Source organism: Vidua chalybeata, chromosome 5, assembly GCF_026979565.1.
Source record: "Vidua chalybeata isolate OUT-0048 chromosome 5, bVidCha1 merged haplotype, whole genome shotgun sequence".
In the NCBI taxonomy this organism is placed as follows: Eukaryota; Metazoa; Chordata; class Aves; order Passeriformes; family Viduidae; genus Vidua; species Vidua chalybeata.
Window position 1 is genome coordinate 72,525,937 of NC_071534.1, and position 22,855 is coordinate 72,548,791.

The window sequence follows — 22,855 nt, forward strand, 5'->3', positions numbered from 1 at the left end:
AGGCTCTCGGCGGATCCCCCCGTGCCGGTCAAACCCCGCCCGGCCCCGCCGGACCTGCGGCTTTGCCGGCATCGCGCTGAGAGCGGCCCCCGCTCTGTGCCGTGCCGTCCGTGCCGCGTCCCCGCCGTCTCTGCCGCTCCCTCTCTCTGCCCCTCGCCCGTGACAGCGAGGCTGGGCAGGAGCTTCGACCCTTCTGGGGGCTGCCCCCTTTTCTTGTTGCGGCAGAGTCCCTTTCGCGGGGAATGTACATGTGGAAAGGGATGGAAGCAAGTGCTGGGCTGCTGTCCAGGGCAGTTAAGACTCGTTCTGTGCCTTCTTTGGGGGCCAGGAAAAAGGGGTGAAGGCTCGGGGCTCTGGTGTCATTTGGGGCACCCTAAGGTCCCTAGGAGAGGGAGGCACGCTGCGGCGGAGGAGCAGGTGGGTGGCGAATGAGGGGGGTCATGCCGGGTGCCGTCCCCCCGAGGGGGGTGTGTAGAATACTACATCCTGTCAAGTGCTTCGTTTTTATAGGTATTGGTAAAAATAGGAATTTGTCTCTAAATTCATTTGGAAAGAAAGCCAGAGCAGCCCCAGGTGTGAACTGTGAGGATAAGGAGGGGCCGGCTCCTGCCGGCGGCTGTTTTAGGGGCTTTGCCTCAGCTGATTTTACAGGGAGCTGCTGGAGAAGAGGAGTTTATGGGCGGCTCCTGGGGCTGTCCTTGGAAGGACGGTGACAGCTTCGGACAGGGTCTGGGGGATCACCTGGATACGCACTTGGATACCTGGAGCATTGCTCAGAGGAGGTGCCGAGGGACAAACCTTTGTGCCAGGTAGCGGCAGCCAAACAGGTGAGCCCATGTGCATTTGTAGCGGGGACATTTCTCCTTTCCCTTTTAAATTTCATCTTGCCAATCCCTCCCCGGTGCTCCCAGAAAAAAAAAAAAAAAAAAAAAAAGAAAAGAAAAAAAAGTATCTTGAGTAGGAAAGAAATTCAAATTGAGGGTAGCGACTTGTCTTCCATTATTGACCGTGTCTGAACTGGTGGGGGATCCCCTTTCACGTGTGGTTTTGAGGGTATTGATTGAAGGAAAACCTGCCTTTTCCAGGATGTTAGGGGTATCCCAGGGGTGTCAGGGAATCGACAATACACAGCCCATTGTTCTATTTGTAGTTCACCTCTACTTCTTATATAATTTTTCTGCTGACAAATCTTATGCTTAGCTCGAATCGCAGTTCTGCTGTTTCTGAGGCCTGCCTTTTGCAGCTTTCCCAAAACCCTCTGGTTTGAAAGATTGCCACAACTTGAGGCATTTCATTTGAGGACAAGCCCTTCTTTTCTGCTCTTACAGGGGCTGAAACTGAAGGGGAGAACACATTTATTTGCCCTTGTTGAAGTGAGGCGAGCACCTGAGTGTGGCGTCAGTTCCGGGGGTTGAATTGAAGGAGGCTGCAGCTCTCGCAGCGTTTGAAGGGTTGGAATGGGGCTGTGCCGCTGCATTGGAGGGCGCTTCTTGTGCCCCTGGCCCGGCAGCCAAGGCTGTGGCGCGGGAGCTGCTGGCGTTGCCCGGGGAGCTGCCGAGGTGGAAGGGGACTTGGGCGCGGCCGGGCTGGCGCGGGACTGCCGGAGCCGCGCCGGAGCGAGGCGTGCGGAGCCGAGGGGAGCTTTGCCGGGCCGGCGGGCGGGAGAGGCGGCGCGGGCGCTGCGCCGGTGCCGGCCGGTGCCGGCCGCTCCGTCCGCTCCGGGCGCGGGGCTCGGGCGCCGCCGGGGCCCCCTGGGCCCGGTGCCGGCCCCGCCGGGCAGGGGGAGCGGGCGGGGGGCTCCCGGCGCGGCGCCGCCTCTGCCTGCCGCAGGAGCCGCTTTTCCTGCCGGGAGCCGCGCTCCGCCCGGTGCCGGCAGCGCGGCTTTTCATTTTCCGAAGGTCCTTGGTGTAGCGCTTTGGAGGTGGTTCTTAGGAATTGATTGTATCGTTTTCTTTTGTTCGTGCTTGGTGTATGCTAAGGGACATGGTGTACTTCTTGAATGTTATGGTTCTTGGTTCAGGTGCTGATGGCAAGGATTTATTTGGATTGAGTTTTGTTGTTGGATTTCATTTTTGTGGAATTTGGTGGATTTTTTTTGGTTTTGATTTGGTTTGTTTTGATTTTTTTGGTTGGGTTTTTAAATAATATTTTTATATTATAAAAAGATAATTTAAAATTCTATATTTTAAGGTTTACAATGTTTTTTATGGGTCGTGGCATGAAGTAGCGGTTAGGTTTTTAATTGGATTGTGGTGGCTTTTATTAGCGTGAGTATGTAGTGTTCGTTTTGGTGGGTTTGAGGCAGTGTCCTGTAGTTAATTAGTGAGGTTTTTGTAATATTGGTCATTGCATTATTGTTGATTGTATTATAGAGGTTTTATTCATTTGGTATGTTTGATTGTCGTGTATGTTTTGTTGTTGCAGAGAATCTGGGAGATATTGTTTATGGTTCCATTTATCTTTTGGCTTGGTGTTTATTTCCAGGTGGTATTTTAGTTTTGATGATGGTTTGAGGCATTATGGGTTTATTGAGTTAGGAATCATTTTTTTGTTGTTGTTAATTGAAGTTTTTTTTTTTTTTTTTTTTTTTTTTTTTTTTTTTTTTGTAGTTTGATGTATTTGGTTGCTGGTTTTTATTCGTTTTATTTTTGGGAACATGGTTGTTTATATGGTGGATTTTTTTTGGTAGTTATTTTATTTGGGTGGTGATTTTTTTTGTTTCTTAGTGGTTTAGATTTTTTTATATCGGTAATTGGTTTGGTGGTTTTTTAAGTTTATTTTATAGCGTATTGGGTTCTCTTTATGAGTTAGTGTTGAGGTAGAGTTTTTTTTTTTGGTTTTTTTTTTTTTTTAGTAACGTTCAGGGTCTGTTGTAGGGTTTGGGGTTTAGTAAGTTAGTTGGTTTTTTTTTTTTTTTCTTTTTAGTGGTTTTTGTGATTTGCTGTGTGGGATTGTATAGGGTTTTTTTTCATTTTTGTTTAATTTTTGTGATGTGATAAGAATTGTTAGTGAAAAGAGTGTAGTGTGGGTTTTTTTTGCTGGTAGTTGGTTGGCTGGTGGAGCCATTCTAATATTTTTGGACGGTATGGGTGGGAATTTGTTGCTGTTTGTATTGGCATTTTAGTTTTAGGTATTGGATCTTAAATGCAAAATTATAACTATAACTATAATGTAAGAAAACAAATCTAGAAATATAAAAATGGGACTATAAAATTTCCATTTTAAATATAAATAGAATACATATAAATAGAACATGTAACATAAATAATATTATCTATCACCGTAAGATGTTCTAATGTTTGATATAGAGTATTTTATACTCTATAGAGTATTTTAGAGTACGTTTATATAAGTACATCTGAACATAGATTATACATATAAATCAAATCCATAGAAAATATCAATCTAGAAATGTATAATTAATATATGTAGATAGATATAAAATCCAAAATCATAGAAATTGATACAATACATAATGGATATGATACTGTATATGTCTTATTATACCACATGACATGTCATATATTTTATATATCTAAATATAGTACATCAATATACTGTAATATAATATGTAAGAAACTATAAATGTAAATATCAAAAGCATAAATAGAAAAATACTCAAATATAGTTTAAAATAAAGGGGTTTTTAAAAATTTTCTATTTGGTAGTAGGCAGGGCTTTTATTATAAAAATTAAAAATAGAAATAAAATAAATTAGAAAGGGCTTCTTTGGTTTTTATTTGGTTAGAGGCAGGGTTTTTATTTTAAAAAATATGAATATACATTTTATTTTGATATAATTCTAAAAATAGAAATAGATAATCAATGTATAAAGATAGATAAAAAATATAAAGTGTAAATAAAAATAAGTAATAGGAAGATATAGAATATAAATAACACCATCCATCAATCTACATTTACAATGCAAATTTCAATAGAAATGCGAAAAACATAGATAAATTTAAACACAGTTTAGAAGAAAGGGTTTTTTTTTTAGGTTTTGACTTGGGTAGAGGCAGGGGTTTTATTATAAACAACATAAACCTTTTAGAAATATCAATCTAAATATAGAAATATGTAATCAATATATTAAGACATGCATAAAAATAGAAAATAAAATAAACTTTAAGTAATATGAATGAATGTAAGAAGTTATCAAATTATCATTATACATCAGTATACATTTTAAATCAAAATGTGAATATAAATATAAAAAATATAAAAATAATATAGATTGAAATATAGCTTAAAAGAAAAGATTTTTTATTTTGGTTCTTATTGGGTTAGAGGCAGGTTTTTTTGTTTTTTTTTTTTTTTTTTTGTCGGTGTTTTTCGGTTTCGTGCGGGATGTTTAGGGGCATTTATTGCAGAGGATGTTTTGAAGGGGGTCGCGCCTGTTCTTCTTTGCGCGCCTTCCCCGCCTGCAGCCCCAGGGCGGGCGGCAGTGCCGCCGCCTTGTGGCCAGAGTGCAGTACTGCAGCCCTCGCCCGAGGTCCTCCCGCGGCCGCCACCTTGGGAGTGGGTTGTCGCGGACTCGCTTGACCTTCCCAATATGGCGGCAAAAAAGGCGGGAAAAAGGAGGACCTCGGTCTGTCTACTGCACTGCCTGCACGGTACCCTGACGCCGGCGCCGCCCCGCGGGATTTTTTTTCGCTTTTTCCCGTGTCGTGGCCACGGACTGTGAGCTCAGCGGCTGCGCGGGCGGTCAGGTTTTGAGCGGGCGCCGACAGGCATCGGCAAAAACGCCTCTCCCTTCCGAGGGCCTCACGCGGCCGCCATCTTGAAAGTGTCGCGGCGGCCGGGACACTCTTGACCTTCTCAATATGGCGGATGGGAAAAAAAAAAAAAAAAAAAAGCGCGGGAAAATCGTGGTCCGCGTGCTGCACTGCCCGCGCGCCACGCAGGGGCCGCCCCGCCGGGATTTCCCGCGGCCTTGCCAGTACTGCGGACACGGGCTGTTGCCGCACTTGCGCCGCGGGCGGGTGGGTTTCAGGCAGCATTTTTCTTTTAAATAAGAGATCGTTAATATTAATATCATAGAGCTAGAATTTGCTTACAGGCAGGGCTTTTATTTTAAAGAACAGAACTATTTTTGCAATAGAAATATAGAAATGTATATTCATATATCTGGATATATAAAAAGATAAAATATAAATAAATAGAAGTCATAGGAAGAAGATATTTAATATAGAATCGAAATAACATCATGCATCAATATACATGATAAATGGGAATGTGAAAAGTATAAATATGAAAGATAGTTCTAGAGAGTTTAAAAGAAAAGGATTTTGGAGGGGTTTTATTGGGTTAGAGGCAGTGTGTTTTAGTTTGTGTGCGGGTGTTTTTGGGCCATTTATTTTTCAGGATTTTTCCAAGGGGATCGCCCCTGCTCTTTTCTGCCTCCCTTCCCCCCGGGCGAGCGGCAGCCCCCGGCTGTGGCCGGCGGCGGTGCTGCCGCCTTGTGGACAGAGAGCGGTACTGCAGCCCCCCCCAGCCAGCGCCCTGCCCCTCGCCGCTGGGTGCCGGCTGAGGGGGGACGGACGGCTGCCGAGCGTGGGAAGGGCGAGGCGCGGGAGCGAGCGAGCGGCAAGCGGGGCGGTGTCTGTAAATAGAGGGGAGGGGTGAAGGAGATTCGGGACAGCAAAGGGACCCGATGACTGAGAAGAACGGCAGCGGCGAGGGCGGCCCGGCGGGGCCGCTTTCGGCGGGCGGCGGAGGCGCGGTCGCAGCGCTCACGGGCCGGGGGCGGCGGGCGGGGGGCGAGCGGCGTCGGAACAGGGCTGCACTCCCCTTTCCCGATCCCCGCGCGCGTCCCTGTCTAGACGCTGGAAGCGGCCGCGTGCCGGAAAATGCCGCCGGGGCGGCGCGCAGGCGGCGGAGCGGGGCCCCGGCTTTCCCCGCCCCTCCTGCCGCCATCTTTGGAAGGTCAAGCGAGCCGTCCCCGTCCCGCCGCGTCGCTGTCTCGTCCCGCCGCGTTCCCGCCGCGTTCCCGCCGCCTCCCCGTGCTTCCCCGCCGTCTCCACTCTGACACGATCCGCCCCCGTCCCGGACCCCCTCCGCTGCAGGGAAATGCAGGAGAACGCGAAAGCATCGGGGCAGAGCAGCCGCTGGAGGTGCCCGAGCCGTCTCCCCCTTGCCCGCAGGGCCGGAGTTGCCCACCGCCGGCAGCTGACAGGTACGCTGACAGCACGGGCGGCTCCGGCACACGCTTTGCCTCGCTGTGTTCCGGTGCCGTGCTGCTGCGGGAGGACGGGGCCAGCGCTCCAAAGGCCAGAGCAGAGCGCTGGCGAATGGGAGGCGAGGAAGGCTTGGGCTAAGGATGGATTGCAACCGGGCTGCCTGTAAGTGCGCAGAGAGACCTTTGTCATCCACGCTGCCAAAAGGAGCACCTGGTACACCCTATAGGTGTGCCTTGTGTTTCACGTGTTCTCATTTCCTGTTTGTGTCATCCCAAAAAGCAGGGACGGAGCAAATGGGACTGGTTCCCACTGTTGCTGTGTGAAGGCTTTTTACAGGCTGCTGTATTGATGTCATCTTTTTTTCACCCCGAGTTTGGCTTTTCCCATGCTTTTCCCGTAGCTGCTGCATTGGGTGTCCCCAGGAGGGCTGGGTTCCTCAGCAGGGGTCTTAGGAGTTGCTATGGATTCTGATTTTTCTGAAGCTGTATGGAAGCGTGCTAGCGAATCAGCTCTTTTCTCTCCTGAAAAGCTTTCCATCTATGTCCACCCGTGCGTCTCTGTGTTTTAATCACGTAGCCGGACGCGCTGAGGTTTTTACTTTCTAAGCCAAAAGCTGAAGCAGATGACCGTTTGCTTTGTGTGTGTGAGGAGTGGCATTTGTGCTGGAGAGCTGCGGTTGGGAACAAAAGATGGACTAAAGGTGCTCTGGGGACGGGCACGGGAGGAAACGCACAGAAAGGCAAGGCAGTGATGATTGCGGAGGAGAAATGAGAGGTGGTTGCTTCCGATCCGTGGGGACTTTCCTTGGGAGTGATCGATCAGAGAGCGTATGGAAGTAGAGAGCATCTTCTGGCTGCTTCTGTTCTGTAAACTTCTCCCTGGCTTCACAGGTCCGTGCTGGAGAGTGGGAGAAGGGTCCCTGCTGGCTGCCGTGTCCTGGGTGGGCACAGAGCTCTGACCTCGGCCAGATGGGCTGGTGAGTATTGAATCAATCCCTGCCTCCTCGTGAGCAAGTTGTTTGAAGGAGTTTGAGGCAGGGACGGCTTTTAGCCGGCTGCAGTTCGGTTTCTTTCTCACAGGTTTCCGGGTGTTTTGATCCTGACGTCGCCAAAGCCTCAGGTTTGCTGAATTGGGGCTCTTACCTGTGTGACCCGTGAAATGTCCCGGAAGCTGATCGATGTCTTCCTGCTCCCGCTGTGTTCATTTGGGCTGTGCTTCAGGCTTCTCTCCCTGGGCCCTTGCCGTTGCCGTATCTCTTGGATGCCGTGCAGAACGGAATCAGGCAGCCAAGCCTCAGGTTCGCCTTCTCCCTCACCCTCTGCGCTGCTCGTGTGGCACAGCAGATCCTGAAGCCAGGTACTGGGATGTGCTGCGTGTGTCACTGCTGGGGTGAAAAACAGAGCCCTGGGGAGTGTCGATCCCCTCACCTGCTCTGTGCTCGTGCGCTCTTGCCTGAGCTTTTCCTCCTGGGCAAGAGAAGGGGAGGGTGGGCAGCAATGGGAATGCGCCTCAGAGCAAAGGCCTTCTGCAGTTGCCGGGCTGTTCTCCCAGCTCGGAGCGCTGCACGCTCACTGACTGCAGCTTCCAGGAATTGTCGTCCGTGCTTGTGGATTGGGAGCGCTGTCCTCCTCCACCATGCCAACCTTTTCTCTTTACAGAGGAGCACGTGTACATAAGGGTAAAGAGATTCCTTCTGTCACACCGGTATTTGGACCTGAGGAAGGTACCAGGTTTTCTCCAGCTTTTCTACAGTTTTGATTTTGAGGTAAGAGTCCCACTTTAGGTACCCAGTAATTCTTCAGAAATGTATTAGAAACAGCCGCAAAAATACAATGAAACCTCATTCTCCCACGGGTAGTTAATTAGAAGCGTCTTTCTTATGTTTCATGTAGGAATTCAAAATGTTATTTCTGTGGGGTTTTTGTTGTCTTCTTAATACTAGCGCACAAGGAGTTGTGCTGCGTATGCTCTGTGAGCACAAGAAAAGAATGTTCTGCCCCGGCTAGCTACAATTCCTCTTTGAGTTTAGGTGAGTAACTTGGAGTTCAACTGAAGTATTTTAGAAACAGCAACTTCTAAAATTCCATTTCCACTGCATGTTTGGGCTGCAGACTGACTGTTCCCAATGGATGTTAGCGATTAAATTTGATAGGAATGGAAAATTGAGAAGTCCAGAAGAAGCTGTGGTAATTCCTGAGCTGGCACTCAGAGGGAACCGGGGTTTTGTGCTCTTAGGAGCATGTATCCTTTGGAAATGTCTGAATGTCTGACGGTGGTATTTTTCTTTATGGCTTCCAGTACAAAACAGCACGAGTGGATCCTCAGATTTCTTGGGGAAGGGCTGCGTGACAAACATTGCTGTGAGCTCTATGTCTACCAGAGGATTTTCCGGGTCATTCTTTCCTTTCTCAGCAGTCCTTTGTGTGACCAGGGCTCCCAGGTAAGAATTGAAAAAGAACAGTTCCCAAATACCCCAAACCACAAAAGCTTGTATGGCCTCAAGATCTCAAGTACAAAGCAGAAAGGAGCAGCTGATTCTGCCTTGGTCCTCTTGAAAATCTGTTCCTTGTTGGTTTTGTGGATGTGTGGAGGGGGAAATAATTTAGGTTGTGTCTAAACCAGTCCCATCCTTATCCCCTGAAACTGGGACCGGTTCCTGCCGTCGTGGAGCCTCACGTGGGTGCCGTGGTTTTGCTCCTGCAGTCGGGGCCTTTTCTTTTTGAGGTCTCTATTTCCCCAGCCAGCACGTTTGTCACCTGCACAGTGCTTCGGCAGGAGGGAAACTCGCCTGCCGGGAGCTCTCGGGTTTGGGAGCATCCACCCTGAGGATTTCAGGTATCAAAACCTCGGACAAAAAGAGAAAATTGTCTTGCTACCTGAATACTTCTTGTAAGAGCAGCACCAGTGGTGTGAAGCGTTGAAGGGAGAATGTCTTTCCTTCTCTGGAGTTGCTGAGAACAGGCGGTGTTCATTTTAGCTGGAAGTTGATCGGGTACCAGCCAAATTGCTCATTTTAAGTTAGATAATCAGATCTTGGCTGTAAAAGAACAAGTTGCATTTTCTGTTTCAGAGTCGCATTCTGGAGATACGACAGAGTGCTGCCCGTGTCACCTCTAGAGCTGCCCATGAGCCGATAGAGGATCACAGCCTCCTCTCGTGGGTCCTGCACGGCTTAGAGAAAAGGTAACCAGCCAAGTACGGGAGACATGGGGACAATTTCCTGTCCACGGCTGAAGAATGACGTGGCTGAGGATGAAAGCAAGGGGGACAGACCTGGAGACGGGGGCACCGAGGGCTGCACTGGCAGAACTTGCTGAACGCTGAGGTGTCCCTGGTGTTTTTGAGAAGAGAATCAAGAGGCTTTCAGGTGGTGGTGGGAGGGACGATGGTGGGGGGGCTGTGTGATTTGGGAATCACTTCCTTGACAAAGCAAAAGGACACCTTGTGCTGGTGTCTTTAGCTTTGAAATTTCAAGCAGCCTCAGTTCCCATCCTGTCACAGGACCTGCTGCACAGGAAGTGGCACAGCAATGGATTTGAGCTGTCTAGAACGTTACTTCTCCTCCCCTTGCCTCTCCCTGACAAAAAAATCTCTTCTGCAAGCACAGAGTGCCCTGACAGGTTCAGGCAAGTGCACCAAAAGTGCCCTAGAATATGGTCCCCCGTAGGAGATGGAGCAGCTGCTGGTGAGGATCTGCCTTTCAAATGTGGTTTTCTTTTCTTTTTTTTCTTTTTGTTCTGTTTCATTTTGTTTTTCAGGTTTCTGGAGAACAAGGTGATAAATAAAATGATTTCCTTACTCCATCCTCTGTGGCTAATAAATTTAGGAGACAAGAGAGAAAACAGGAATCGGTCCCAGATGCTGCTGTTGAGATGGGTATATGATCTACCTGTATATAGATATATGCGTATCTCTGTATATCTGTGTAGTGATAATAATGGGAGTTTTTATGATACGTTGCTTTACTGTCTTCTATTTTTAATAAAGTGTGATTTTAAGTTATTAGGTATAACATTTTATTCTGCTTATTGGCTAAAGTAACATTTTCTTGTATTTTATTGGTATCAAGTCATGTTAATCATTAATTGGTAAGAGTTTATAATGAATTATTAAGGTGTGAATATTGTTCATTAAGGTACGTCTTTTTTTTACTGTAGGTATTTTCATGTGTTCGTACGGGTTTTTATGTTAATGATTTTGGGTTTTTGTGTTATGAATATATTAGTATTTTATTATGGGTTTTTTTGGTTAGTTTACTTGTTTGGTGTGTAGATCACTCCTGTTAAGTATGTTTATCTATATATGTTTTAAAATGTAAGTTATAAATCTACTTGTTAAGGATTTTTGTAGAGTTCTATGTAAAAATTTAAATCGGTAGGGGAGATAAAAAGCAGTAATTATTAATAAGATGAGTATTTTAGTTTTTAATAATGATTTAAGTTATTCAGCGATGTTTTAATTTTTGAAAATATTATTTAGTTATTTTTTATGTGTGATTGATTAATTTTTAAAAAAAAAATTAGTAATGTTTTTGTAAATTGATTTCTTGTGATTTCATCAATTTATATATTTTTAAAAATGTTTTCTATTTATGATTGTGTGTGAATAATAAAAAATGAACAGTTGTTTTATTTTGTAAGGTAGTATGTTTAAAGATGTTCATATTTGGCAGTAATTTATTTAACGTTATACATGTGTTATTGTTTGATTTGGTTAGTTAATAAGTAAGTTCATTTGATGTGCTTCAAGTGTGAGTTGTAGTTATTTTAGGTGTTAAAAGAGATGTAGAACTAATAGAATTAGGTTGTTAAAAGGTTGTACGATTTTGATCCTGAGAAGTAAATTTGTGTTGGAGTGATTGGGTATTTTTGGGTGGGTGTTCTTTTTTTTGGTGTTTTTTTTTTTTTTTTTTTTTATATGTATTATTGTTCTGTTTGGTCTTAGTGGGTTAATTGTTTTAAATTGTAGGTTTGCTGTTTTGAGGTAACTTCTTTGTGGTTTGGTGTGGTTTGGGGGTTGTTTTGTAACTAAATATTGTACAAGTATTTGTTTGTAATGATTTGAGTAATTTTACTTTTGGTGGTTTACCTGTCATTTGGGGTATGAGTGTATAAATGTTATTTGAAGAGTTTATGTTACGTGTAAGTTTTTTGATTTGCCATTTAGTGTTTGTAAAGGATAAGGTTAGTTGTGAGGAGGTATACAAACGAGCTACGTAGAAAAGAGATTTTTCGGGTTGGTGACTGATAAACAGAGCGTATTTGGACGTGGGGTTTTAGTTAGTGTTACTTGTTTGTTCTGTTTTGGTTGTGGAACTATTTCTTTCGGGGTTGGGTTTTTTTGGTTTTTTTTTTCTTTGGTGTGTTTTAAATAAGGCTTGACACAGTGAGTAGGACTCTTGTGTGATTTTTTTTTTTTTTTTTTTAATTGTGGAAACATAAGTATAACATGTTCTGTAGGTTATGAAATTGACGGGACTACATTATTGGCTACTTACTAAATCTTGTAGTTGTGAGTAGGTTTTTGTAACTCTGATTTTGAAATCAAAGAAGAAAAGTGAGGAGACGAAGGAGGTAGAGAAGTTATCTCCTTCTAGGACAGAAAGGGTTTAGCGCAGAAACTGCTGGGTCTAATGTGGCGCGGGGGTTTCCGTGCGCCGGCCGGGCCGGGCGCGGGGCTCGGCGGCAGGAGAGCGGCGAGCTGTGCGCGTGCGCGGGAGGCGCGCTGCCGCGGGGAGCCGAGCGGAGTCGAGCGGAGCCGAGCGGAGCCGAGTCGAGCGGAGCCGAGCGGAGCCGAGCGGAGGTGAATGGAGCCGAGCCGAGGCGAATGGAGGCGAACGGAGCGAGCGGCTCCGAGTTGAGCCGAGCCGAGCTGCGCCGAAGAGGCGATCCAGCCGAGTCTAGCGGAGAACAGCCCGAGTGTAGGGGAGGAGCCGAGCGGGGCCGAACCGAGCCGAGCTCCGCCGAGCGCAGCATCCCGAGCAGGGCGGGCCGCCGGGGCGGGCTCGGGTGGAGTCGGGGCTCTCTGAGGCTCCCCGTCCTGTCCCGCTCTCTACCCCTCCTTCTTCCTCCCTGTATTCCTCTTCTTTCTCTCTTTCCCCCATTTCCCGCTCTCCCCAAAGCCGACCCCTTTCTCTCCCTTTTCGGCCTCCCCTCTCGTCCCCCCCTCCATCCTTCCTTCCTCCTCCCCGTATTCCTGTTCTTTGTCCGCAGACCCTCCCCTCCTCTCCCTCGCAAACCCGACACCCCGCCCCCCACTCCCCCCCCACTCCTTCCTGCTCTGTCCCTATCCCGCTCCTCCGTTCTATTCCTCTTCTCTCCCTCCTCTGTGCACCATCCCTCTTCCCCGCTCCCGGCCTTTCCCTTGCCCTCCCGCTTTCCTCCACAGCCCGACCTCCCTCCCTACCCTTTCTCATGCCCTGCTAGCCCTCTTCTCTTCCCGTCGCCCCGTTCCTTCTTTCCCCGCAGCCGCGGGGCCGGGGGCGCCGGAGAATAAAGCCCAGAGGGCCGGAGCCCGGCGCCCCTGGGCCCTTGCGGGAGTCTCCGCACGGGGCCGGAGGCTCTCGGCGGATCCCCCCGTGCCGGTCAAACCCCGCCCGGCCCCGCCGGACCTGCGGCTTTGCCGGCATCGCGCTGAGAGCGGCCCCCGCTCTGTGCCGTGCCGTCCGTGCCGCGTCCCCGCCGTCTCTGCCGCTCCCTCTCTCTGCCCCTCGCCCGTGACAGCGAGGCTGGGCAGGAGCTTCGACCCTTCTGGGGGCTGCCCCCTTTTCTTGTTGCGGCAGAGTCCCTTTCGCGGGGAATGTACATGTGGAAAGGGATGGAAGCAAGTGCTGGGCTGCTGTCCAGGGCAGTTAAGACTCGTTCTGTGCCTTCTTTGGGGGCCAGGAAAAAGGGGTGAAGGCTCGGGGCTCTGGTGTCATTTGGGGCACCCTAAGGTCCCTAGGAGAGGGAGGCACGCTGCGGCGGAGGAGCAGGTGGGTGGCGAATGAGGGGGGTCATGCCGGGTGCCGTCCCCCCGAGGGGGGTGTGTAGAATACTACATCCTGTCAAGTGCTTCGTTTTTATAGGTATTGGTAAAAATAGGAATTTGTCTCTAAATTCATTTGGAAAGAAAGCCAGAGCAGCCCCAGGTGTGAACTGTGAGGATAAGGAGGGGCCGGCTCCTGCCGGCGGCTGTTTTAGGGGCTTTGCCTCAGCTGATTTTACAGGGAGCTGCTGGAGAAGAGGAGTTTATGGGCGGCTCCTGGGGCTGTCCTTGGAAGGACGGTGACAGCTTCGGACAGGGTCTGGGGGATCACCTGGATACGCACTTGGATACCTGGAGCATTGCTCAGAGGAGGTGCCGAGGGACAAACCTTTGTGCCAGGTAGCGGCAGCCAAACAGGTGAGCCCATGTGCATTTGTAGCGGGGACATTTCTCCTTTCCCTTTTAAATTTCATCTTGCCAATCCCTCCCCGGTGCTCCCAGAAAAAAAAAAAAAAAGAAAAAAAAGAAAAGAAAAAAAAGTATCTTGAGTAGGAAAGAAATTCAAATTGAGGGTAGCGACTTGTCTTCCATTATTGACCGTGTCTGAACTGGTGGGGGATCCCCTTTCACGTGTGGTTTTGAGGGTATTGATTGAAGGAAAACCTGCCTTTTCCAGGATGTTAGGGGTATCCCAGGGGTGTCAGGGAATCGACAATACACAGCCCATTGTTCTATTTGTAGTTCACCTCTACTTCTTATATAATTTTTCTGCTGACAAATCTTATGCTTAGCTCGAATCGCAGTTCTGCTGTTTCTGAGGCCTGCCTTTTGCAGCTTTCCCAAAACCCTCTGGTTTGAAAGATTGCCACAACTTGAGGCATTTCATTTGAGGACAAGCCCTTCTTTTCTGCTCTTACAGGGGCTGAAACTGAAGGGGAGAACACATTTATTTGCCCTTGTTGAAGTGAGGCGAGCACCTGAGTGTGGCGTCAGTTCCGGGGGTTGAATTGAAGGAGGCTGCAGCTCTCGCAGCGTTTGAAGGGTTGGAATGGGGCTGTGCCGCTGCATTGGAGGGCGCTTCTTGTGCCCCTGGCCCGGCAGCCAAGGCTGTGGCGCGGGAGCTGCTGGCGTTGCCCGGGGAGCTGCCGAGGTGGAAGGGGACTTGGGCGCGGCCGGGCTGGCGCGGGACTGCCGGAGCCGCGCCGGAGCGAGGCGTGCGGAGCCGAGGGGAGCTTTGCCGGGCCGGCGGGCGGGAGAGGCGGCGCGGGCGCTGCGCCGGTGCCGGCCGGTGCCGGCCGCTCCGTCCGCTCCGGGCGCGGGGCTCGGGCGCCGCCGGGGCCCCCTGGGCCCGGTGCCGGCCCCGCCGGGCAGGGGGAGCGGGCGGGGGGCTCCCGGCGCGGCGCCGCCTCTGCCTGCCGCAGGAGCCGCTTTTCCTGCCGGGAGCCGCGCTCCGCCCGGTGCCGGCAGCGCGGCTTTTCATTTTCCGAAGGTCCTTGGTGTAGCGCTTTGGAGGTGGTTCTTAGGAATTGATTGTATCGTTTTCTTTTGTTCGTGCTTGGTGTATGCTAAGGGACATGGTGTACTTCTTGAATGTTATGGTTCTTGGTTCAGGTGCTGATGGCAAGGATTTATTTGGATTGAGTTTTGTTGTTGGATTTCATTTTTGTGGAATTTGTTGGATTTTTTTTGGTTTTGATTTGGTTTGTTTTGATTTTTTTGGTTGGGTTTTTAAATAATATTTTTATATTATAAAAAGATAATTTAAAATTCTATATTTTAAGGTTTACAATGTTTTTTATGGGTCGTGGCATGAAGTAGCGGTTAGGTTTTTAATTGGATTGTGGTGGCTTTTATTAGCGTGAGTATGTAGTGTTCGTTTTGGTGGGTTTGAGGCAGTGTCCTGTAGTTAATTAGTGAGGTTTTTGTAATATTGGTCATTGCATTATTGTTGATTGTATTATAGAGGTTTTATTCATTTGGTATGTTTGATTGTCGTGTATGTTTTGTTGTTGCAGAGAATCTGGGAGATATTGTTTATGGTTCCATTTATCTTTTGGCTTGGTGTTTATTTCCAGGTGGTATTTTAGTTTTGATGATGGTTTGAGGCATTATGGGTTTATTGAGTTAGGAATCATTTTTTTGTTGTTGTTAATTGAAGTTTTTTTTTTTTTTTTTTTTTTTTTTTTTTTTTTTTGTAGTTTGATGTATTTGGTTGCTGGTTTTTATTCGTTTTATTTTTGGGAACATGGTTGTTTATATGGTGGATTTTTTTTGGTAGTTATTTTATTTGGGTGGTGATTTTTTTGTTTCTTAGTGGTTTAGATTTTTTTATATCGGTAATTGGTTTGGTGGTTTTTTAAGTTTATTTTATAGCGTATTGGGTTCTCTTTATGAGTTAGTGTTGAGGTAGAGTTTTTTTTTTGGTTTTTTTTTTTTTTAGTAACGTTCAGGGTCTGTTGTAGGGTTTGGAGTTTAGTAAGTTAGTTGGATTTTTTTTTTTTTTTTTTTTTGTGGTTTTTGTGATTTGCTGTGTGGGTTTGTATAGGGTTTTTTTTCATTTTTGTTTAATTTTTGTGATGTGATAAGAATTGTTAGTGAAAAGAGTGTAGTGTGGGTTTTTTTTTGCTGGTAGTTGGTTGGCTGGTGGAGCCATTCTAATATTTTTGGACGGTATGGGTGGGAATTTGTTGCTGTTTGTATTGGCATTTTAGTTTTAGGTATTGGATCTTAAATGCAAAATTATAACTATAACTATAATGTAAGAAAACAAATCTAGAAATATAAAAATGGGACTATAAAATTTCCATTTTAAATATAAATAGAATACATATAAATAGAACATGTAACATAAATAATATTATCTATCACCGTAAGATGTTCTAATGTTTGATATAGAGTATTTTATACTCTATAGAGTATTTTAGAGTACGTTTATATAAGTACATCTGAACATAGATTATACATATAAATCAAATCCATAGAAAATATCAATCTAGAAATGTATAATTAATATATGTAGATAGATATAAAATCCAAAATCATAGAAATTGATACAATACATAATGGATATGATACTGTATATGTCTTATTATACCACATGACATGTCATATATTTTATATATCTAAATATAGTACATCAATATACTGTAATATAATATGTAAGAAACTATAAATGTAAATATCAAAAGCATAAATAGAAAAATACTCAAATATAGTTTAAAATAAAGGGGTTTTTAAAAATTTTCTATTTGGTAGTAGGCAGGGCTTTTATTATAAAAATTAAAAATAGAAATAAAATAAATTAGAAAGGGCTTCTTTGGTTTTTATTTGGTTAGAGGCAGGGTTTTTATTTTAAAAAATATGAATATACATTTTATTTTGATATAATTCTAAAAATAGAAATAGATAATCAATGTATAAAGATAGATAAAAAATATAAAGTGTAAATAAAAATAAGTAATAGGAAGATATAGAATATAAATAACACCATCCATCAATCTACATTTACAATGCAAATTTCAATAGAAATGCGAAAAACATAGATAAATTTAAACACAGTTTAGAAGAAAGGGGTTTTTTTTTAGGTTTTGACTTGGGTAGAGGCAGGGGTTTTATTATAAACAACATAAACCTTTTAGAAATATCAATCTAAATATAGAAATATGTAATCAATATATTAAGACATGCATAAAAATAGAAAATAAAATAAACTTTAAGTAATATGAATGAATGTAAGAAGTTATCAAATTATCATTATACATCAGTATACATTTTAAATCAAAATGTGAATATAAATATAAAAAATATAAAAATAATATAGATTGAAATATAGCTTAAAAGAAAAGATTTTTTATTTTGGTTCTTATTGGGTTAGAGGCAGGTTTTTTTTTTTTTTTTTTTTTTTTTTGTCGGTGTTTTTCGGTTTCGTGCGGGATGTTTAGGGGCATTTATTGCAGAGGATGTTTTGAAGGGGGTCGCGCCTGTTCTTCTTTGCGCGCCTTCCCCGCCTGCAGCCCCAGGGCGGGCGGCAGTGCCGCCGCCTTGTGGCCAGAGTGCAGTACTGCAGCCCTCGCCCGAGGTCCTCCCGCGGCCGCCACCTTGGGAGTGGGTTGTCGCGGACTCGCTTGACCTTCCCAATATGGCGGCAAAAAAGGCGGGAAAAAGGAGGACCTCGGTCTGTCTACTGCACTGCCTGCACGGTACCCTGACGCCGGCGCCGCCCCGCGGGATTTTTTTTCGCTTTTTCCCGTGTCGTGGCCACGGACTGTGAGCTCAGCGGCTGCGCGGGCGGTCAGGTTTTGAGCGGGCGCCGACAGGCATCGGCAAAAACGCCTCTCCCTTCCGAGGGCCTCACGCGGCCGCCATCTTGAAAGTGTCGCGGCGGCCGGGACACTCTTGACCTTCTCAATATGGCGGATAGGAAAAAAAAAAAAAAAAAAAAGCGCGGGAAAATCGTGGTCCGCGTGCTGCACTGCCCGCGCGCCACGCAGGGGCCGCCCCGCCGGGATTTCCCGCGGCCTTGCCAGTACTGCGGACACGGGCTGTTGCCGCACTTGCGCCGCGGGCGGGTGGGTTTCAGGCAGCATTTTTCTTTTAAATAAGAGATCGTTAATATTAATATCATAGAGCTAGAATTTGCTTACAGGCAGGGCTTTTATTTTAAATAACAGAACTATTTTTGCAATAGAAATATAGAAATGTATATTCATATATCTGGATATATAAAAAGATAAAATATAAATAAATAGAAGTCATAGGAAGAAGATATTTAATATAGAATCGAAATAACATCATGCATCAATATACATGATAAATGGGAATGTGAAAAGTATAAATATGAAAGATAGTTCTAGAGAGTTTAAAAGAAAAGGATTTTGGAGGGGTTTTATTGGGTTAGAGGCAGTGTGTTTTAGTTTGTGTGCGGGTGTTTTTGGGCCATTTATTTTTCAGGATTTTTCCAAGGGGATCGCCCCTGCTCTTTTCTGCCTCCCTTCCCCCCGGGCGAGCGGCAGCCCCCGGCTGTGGCCGGCGGCGGTGCTGCCGCCTTGTGGACAGAGAGCGGTACTGCAGCCCCCCCCAGCCAGCGCCCTGCCCCTCGCCGCTGGGTGCCGGCTGAGGGGGGACGGACGGCTGCCGAGCGTGGGAAGGGCGAGGCGCGGGAGCGAGCGAGCGGCAAGCGGGGCGGTGTCTGTAAATAGAGGGGAGGGGTGAAGGAGATTCGGGACAGCAAAGGGACCCGATGACTGAGAAGAACGGCAGCGGCGAGGGCGGCCCGGCGGGGCCGCTTTCGGCGGGCGGCGGAGGCGCGGTCGCAGCGCTCACGGGCCGGGGGCGGCGGGCGGGGGGCGAGCGGCGTCGGAACAGGGCTGCACTCCCCTTTCCCGATCCCCGCGCGCGTCCCTCTCTAGACGCTGGAAGCGACCGCGTGCCGGAAAATGCCGCCGGGGCGGCGCGCAGGCGGCGGAGCGGGGCCCCGGCTTTCCCCGCCCCTCCTGCCGCCATCTTTGGAAGGTCAAGCGAGCCGTCCCCGTCCCGCCGCGTCGCTGTCTCGTCCCGCCGCGTTCCCGCCGCCTCCCCGTGCTTCCCCGCCGTCTCCACTCTGACACGATCCGCCCCCGTCCCGGACCCCCTCCGCTGCAGGGAAATGCAGGAGAACGCGAAAGCATCGGGGCAGAGCAGCCGCTGGAGGTGCCCGAGCCGTCTCCCCCTTGCCCGCAGGGCCGGAGTTGCCCACCGCCGGCAGCTGACAGGTACGCTGACAGCACGGGCGGCTCCGGCACACGCTTTGCCTCGCTGTGTTCCGGTGCCGTGCTGCTGCGGGAGGACGGGGCCAGCGCTCCAAAGGCCAGAGCAGAGCGCTGGCGAATGGGAGGCGAGGAAGGCTTGGGCTAAGGATGGATTGCAACCGGGCTGCCTGTAAGTGCGCAGAGAGACCTTTGTCATCCACGCTGCCAAAAGGAGCACCTGGTACACCCTATAGGTGTGCCTTGTGTTTCACGTGTTCTCATTTCCTGTTTGTGTCATCCCAAAAAGCAGGGACGGAGCAAATGGGACTGGTTCCCACTGTTGCTGTGTGAAGGCTTTTTACAGGCTGCTGTATTGATGTCATCTTTTTTTCACCCCGAGTTTGGCTTTTCCCATGCTTTTCCCGTAGCTGCTGCATTGGGTGTCCCCAGGAGGGCTGGGTTCCTCAGCAGGGGTCTTAGGAGTTGCTATGGATTCTGATTTTTCTGAAGCTGTATGGAAGCGTGCTAGCGAATCAGCTCTTTTCTCTCCTGAAAAGCTTTCCATCTATGTCCACCCGTGCGTCTCTGTGTTTTAATCACGTAGCCGGACGCGCTGAGGTTTTTACTTTCTAAGCCAAAAGCTGAAGCAGATGACCGTTTGCTTTGTGTGTGTGAGGAGTGGCATTTGTGCTGGAGAGCTGCGGTTGGGAACAAAAGATGGACTAAAGGTGCTCTGGGGACGGGCACGGGAGGAAACGCACAGAAAGGCAAGGCAGTGATGATTGCGGAGGAGAAATGAGAGGTGGTTGCTTCCGATCCGTGGGGACTTTCCTTGGGAGTGATCGATCAGAGAGCGTATGGAAGTAGAGAGCATCTTCTGGCTGCTTCTGTTCTGTAAACTTCTCCCTGGCTTCACAGGTCCGTGCTGGAGAGTGGGAGAAGGGTCCCTGCTGGCTGCCGTGTCCTGGGTGGGCACAGAGCTCTGACCTCGGCCAGATGGGCTGGTGAGTATTGAATCAATCCCTGCCTCCTCGTGAGCAAGTTGTTTGAAGGAGTTTGAGGCAGGGACGGCTTTTAGCCGGCTGCAGTTCGGTTTCTTTCTCACAGGTTTCCGGGTGTTTTGATCCTGACGTCGCCAAAGCCTCAGGTTTGCTGAATTGGGGCTCTTACCTGTGTGACCCGTGAAATGTCCCGGAAGCTGATCGATGTCTTCCTGCTCCCGCTGTGTTCATTTGGGCTGTGCTTCAGGCTTCTCTCCCTGGGCCCTTGCCGTTGCCGTATCTCTTGGATGCCGTGCAGAACGGAATCAGGCAGCCAAGCCTCAGGTTCGCCTTCTCCCTCACCCTCTGCGCTGCTCGTGTGGCACAGCAGATCCTGAAGCCAGGTACTGGGATGTGCTGCGTGTGTCACTGCTGGGGTGAAAAACAGAGCCCTGGGGAGTGTCGATCCCCTCACCTGCTCTGTGCTCGTGCGCTCTTGCCTGAGCTTTTCCTCCTGGGCAAGAGAAGGGGAGGGTGGGCAGCAATGGGAATGCGCCTCAGAGCAAAGGCCTTCTGCAGTTGCCGGGCTGTTCTCCCAGCTCGGAGCGCTGCACGCTCACTGACTGCAGCTTCCAGGAATTGTCGTCCGTGCTTGTGGATTGGGAGCGCTGTCCTCCTCCACCATGCCAACCTTTTCTCTTTACAGAGGAGCACGTGTACATAAGGGTAAAGAGATTCCTTCTGTCACACCGGTATTTGGACCTGAGGAAGGTACCAGGTTTTCTCCAGCTTTTCTACAGTTTTGATTTTGAGGTAAGAGTCCCACTTTAGGTACCCAGTAATTCTTCAGAAATGTATTAGAAACAGCCGCAAAAATACAATGAAACCTCATTCTCCCACGGGTAGTTAATTAGAAGCGTCTTTCTTATGTTTCATGTAGGAATTCAAAATGTTATTTCTGTGGGGTTTTTGTTGTCTTCTTAATACTAGCGCACAAGGAGTTGTGCTGCGTATGCTCTGTGAGCACAAGAAAAGAATGTTCTGCCCCGGCTAGCTACAATTCCTCTTTGAGTTTAGGTGAGTAACTTGGAGTTCAACTGAAGTATTTTAGAAACAGCAACTTCTAAAATTCCATTTCCACTGCATGTTTGGGCTGCAGACTGACTGTTCCCAATGGATGTTAGCGATTAAATTTGATAGGAATGGAAAATTGAGAAGTCCAGAAGAAGCTGTGGTAATTCCTGAGCTGGCACTCAGAGGGAACCGGGGTTTTGTGCTCTTAGGAGCATGTATCCTTTGGAAATGTCTGAATGTCTGACGGTGGTATTTTTCTTTATGGCTTCCAGTACAAAACAGCACGAGTGGATCCTCAGATTTCTTGGGGAAGGGCTGCGTGACAAACATTGCTGTGAGCTCTATGTCTACCAGAGGATTTTCCGGGTCATTCTTTCCTTTCTCAGCAGTCCTTTGTGTGACCAGGGCTCCCAGGTAAGAATTGAAAAAGAACAGTTCCCAAATACCCCAAACCACAAAAGCTTGTATGGCCTCAAGATCTCAAGTACAAAGCAGAAAGGAGCAGCTGATTCTGCCTTGGTCCTCTTGAAAATCTGTTCCTTGTTGGTTTTGTGGATGTGTGGAGGGGGAAATAATTTAGGTTGTGTCTAAACCAGTCCCATCCTTATCCCCTGAAACTGGGACCGGTTCCTGCCGTCGTGGAGCCTCACGTGGGTGCCGTGGTTTTGCTCCTGCAGTCGGGGCCTTTTCTTTTTGAGGTCTCTATTTCCCCAGCCAGCACGTTTGTCACCTGCACAGTGCTTCGGCAGGAGGGAAACTCGCCTGCCGGGAGCTCTCAGGTTTGGGAGCATCCACCCTGAGGATTTCAGGTATCAAAACCTCGGACAAAAAGAGAAAATTGTCTTGCTACCTGAATACTTCTTGTAAGAGCAGCACCAGTGGTGTGAAGCGTTGAAGGGAGAATGTCTTTCCTTCTCTGGAGTTGCTGAGAACAGGCGGTGTTCATTTTAGCTGGAAGTTGATCGGGTACCAGCCAAATTGCTCATTTTAAGTTAGATAATCAGATCTTGGCTGTAAAAGAACAAGTTGCATTTTCTGTTTCAGAGTCGCATTCTGGAGATACGACAGAGTGCTGCCCGTGTCACCTCTAGAGCTGCCCATGAGCCGATAGAGGATCACAGCCTCCTCTCGTGGGTCCTGCACGGCTTAGAGAAAAGGTAACCAGCCAAGTACGGGAGACATGGGGACAATTTCCTGTCCACGGCTGAAGAATGACGTGGCTGAGGATGAAAGCAAGGGGGACAGACCTGGAGACGGGGGCACCGAGGGCTGCACTGGCAGAACTTGCTGAACGCTGAGGTGTCCCTTGTGTTTTTGAGAAGAGAATCAAGAGGCTTTCAGGTGGTGGTGGGAGGGACGATGGTGGGGGGGCTGTGTGATTTGGGAATCACTTCCTTGACAAAGCAAAAGGACACCTTGTGCTGGTGTCTTTAGCTTTGAAATTTCAAGCAGCCTCAGTTCCCATCCTGTCACAGGACCTGCTGCACAGGAAGTGGCACAGCAATGGATTTGAGCTGTCTAGAACGTTACTTCTCCTCCCCTTGCCTCTCCCTGACAAAAAAATCTCTTCTGCAAGCACAGAGTGCCCTGACAGGTTCAGGCAAGTGCACCAAAAGTGCCCTAGAATATGGTCCCCCGTAGGAGATGGAGCAGCTGCTGGTGAGGATCTGCCTTTCAAATGTGGTTTTCTTTTCTTTTTTTTTCTTTTTGTTCTGTTTCATTTTGTTTTTCAGGTTTCTGGAGAACAAGGTGATAAATAAAATGATTTCCTTACTCCATCCTCTGTGGCTAATAAATTTAGGAGACAAGAGAGAAAACAGGAATCGGTCCCAGATGCTGCTGTTGAGATGGGTATATGATCTACCTGTATATAGATATATGCGTATCTCTGTATATCTGTGTAGTGATAATAATGGGAGTTTTTATGATA

General features: G+C 47.7%; 2 protein-coding genes across 11 annotated transcripts; both read left to right on the forward strand.

The window, feature by feature from the left end:
* Positions 1-358: 358 nt before the first annotated feature.
* LOC128788546 (nucleolar pre-ribosomal-associated protein 1-like) lies at positions 359-11,312 on the forward strand. Of its 10 annotated transcripts, none has more exons than XM_053943646.1 (9): positions 4,641-4,982; positions 6,066-6,175; positions 7,070-7,155; positions 7,240-7,298; positions 7,400-7,535; positions 7,838-7,944; positions 8,122-8,208; positions 8,478-8,619; positions 9,250-9,782. In XM_053943646.1, the coding sequence occupies exons 1-7, from the start codon at positions 4,824-4,826 to the stop codon at positions 8,152-8,154; spliced, it is 690 nt and encodes a 229-aa protein (XP_053799621.1). In that variant the 5' UTR covers positions 4,641-4,823; the 3' UTR covers positions 8,155-8,208; positions 8,478-8,619; positions 9,250-9,782. The 10 variants fall into 10 exon arrangements, 6 of the variants coding, with proteins under 6 accessions (XP_053799622.1, XP_053799621.1, XP_053799618.1 ...); XM_053943643.1 differs by lacking the exon at positions 8,122-8,208 and adding an exon at positions 9,938-11,312 and having other exon boundaries at positions 4,668-4,982; positions 9,250-9,362; XM_053943644.1 differs by lacking the exon at positions 8,122-8,208 and having other exon boundaries at positions 4,668-4,982; positions 9,250-9,362; positions 9,681-9,786.
* A 6,242-nt stretch (positions 11,313-17,554) lies between these two features.
* On the forward strand, positions 17,555-22,496 carry LOC128788517 (uncharacterized). Its single transcript, XM_053943583.1, has 8 exons — positions 17,555-17,713; positions 18,786-18,895; positions 19,790-19,875; positions 19,960-20,018; positions 20,120-20,255; positions 20,558-20,664; positions 21,198-21,339; positions 21,970-22,496. The coding sequence occupies exons 1-7, from the start codon at positions 17,555-17,557 to the stop codon at positions 21,246-21,248; spliced, it is 708 nt and encodes a 235-aa protein (XP_053799558.1). The 3' UTR covers positions 21,249-21,339; positions 21,970-22,496.
* The last annotated feature ends 359 nt before the right edge of the window (positions 22,497-22,855 follow it).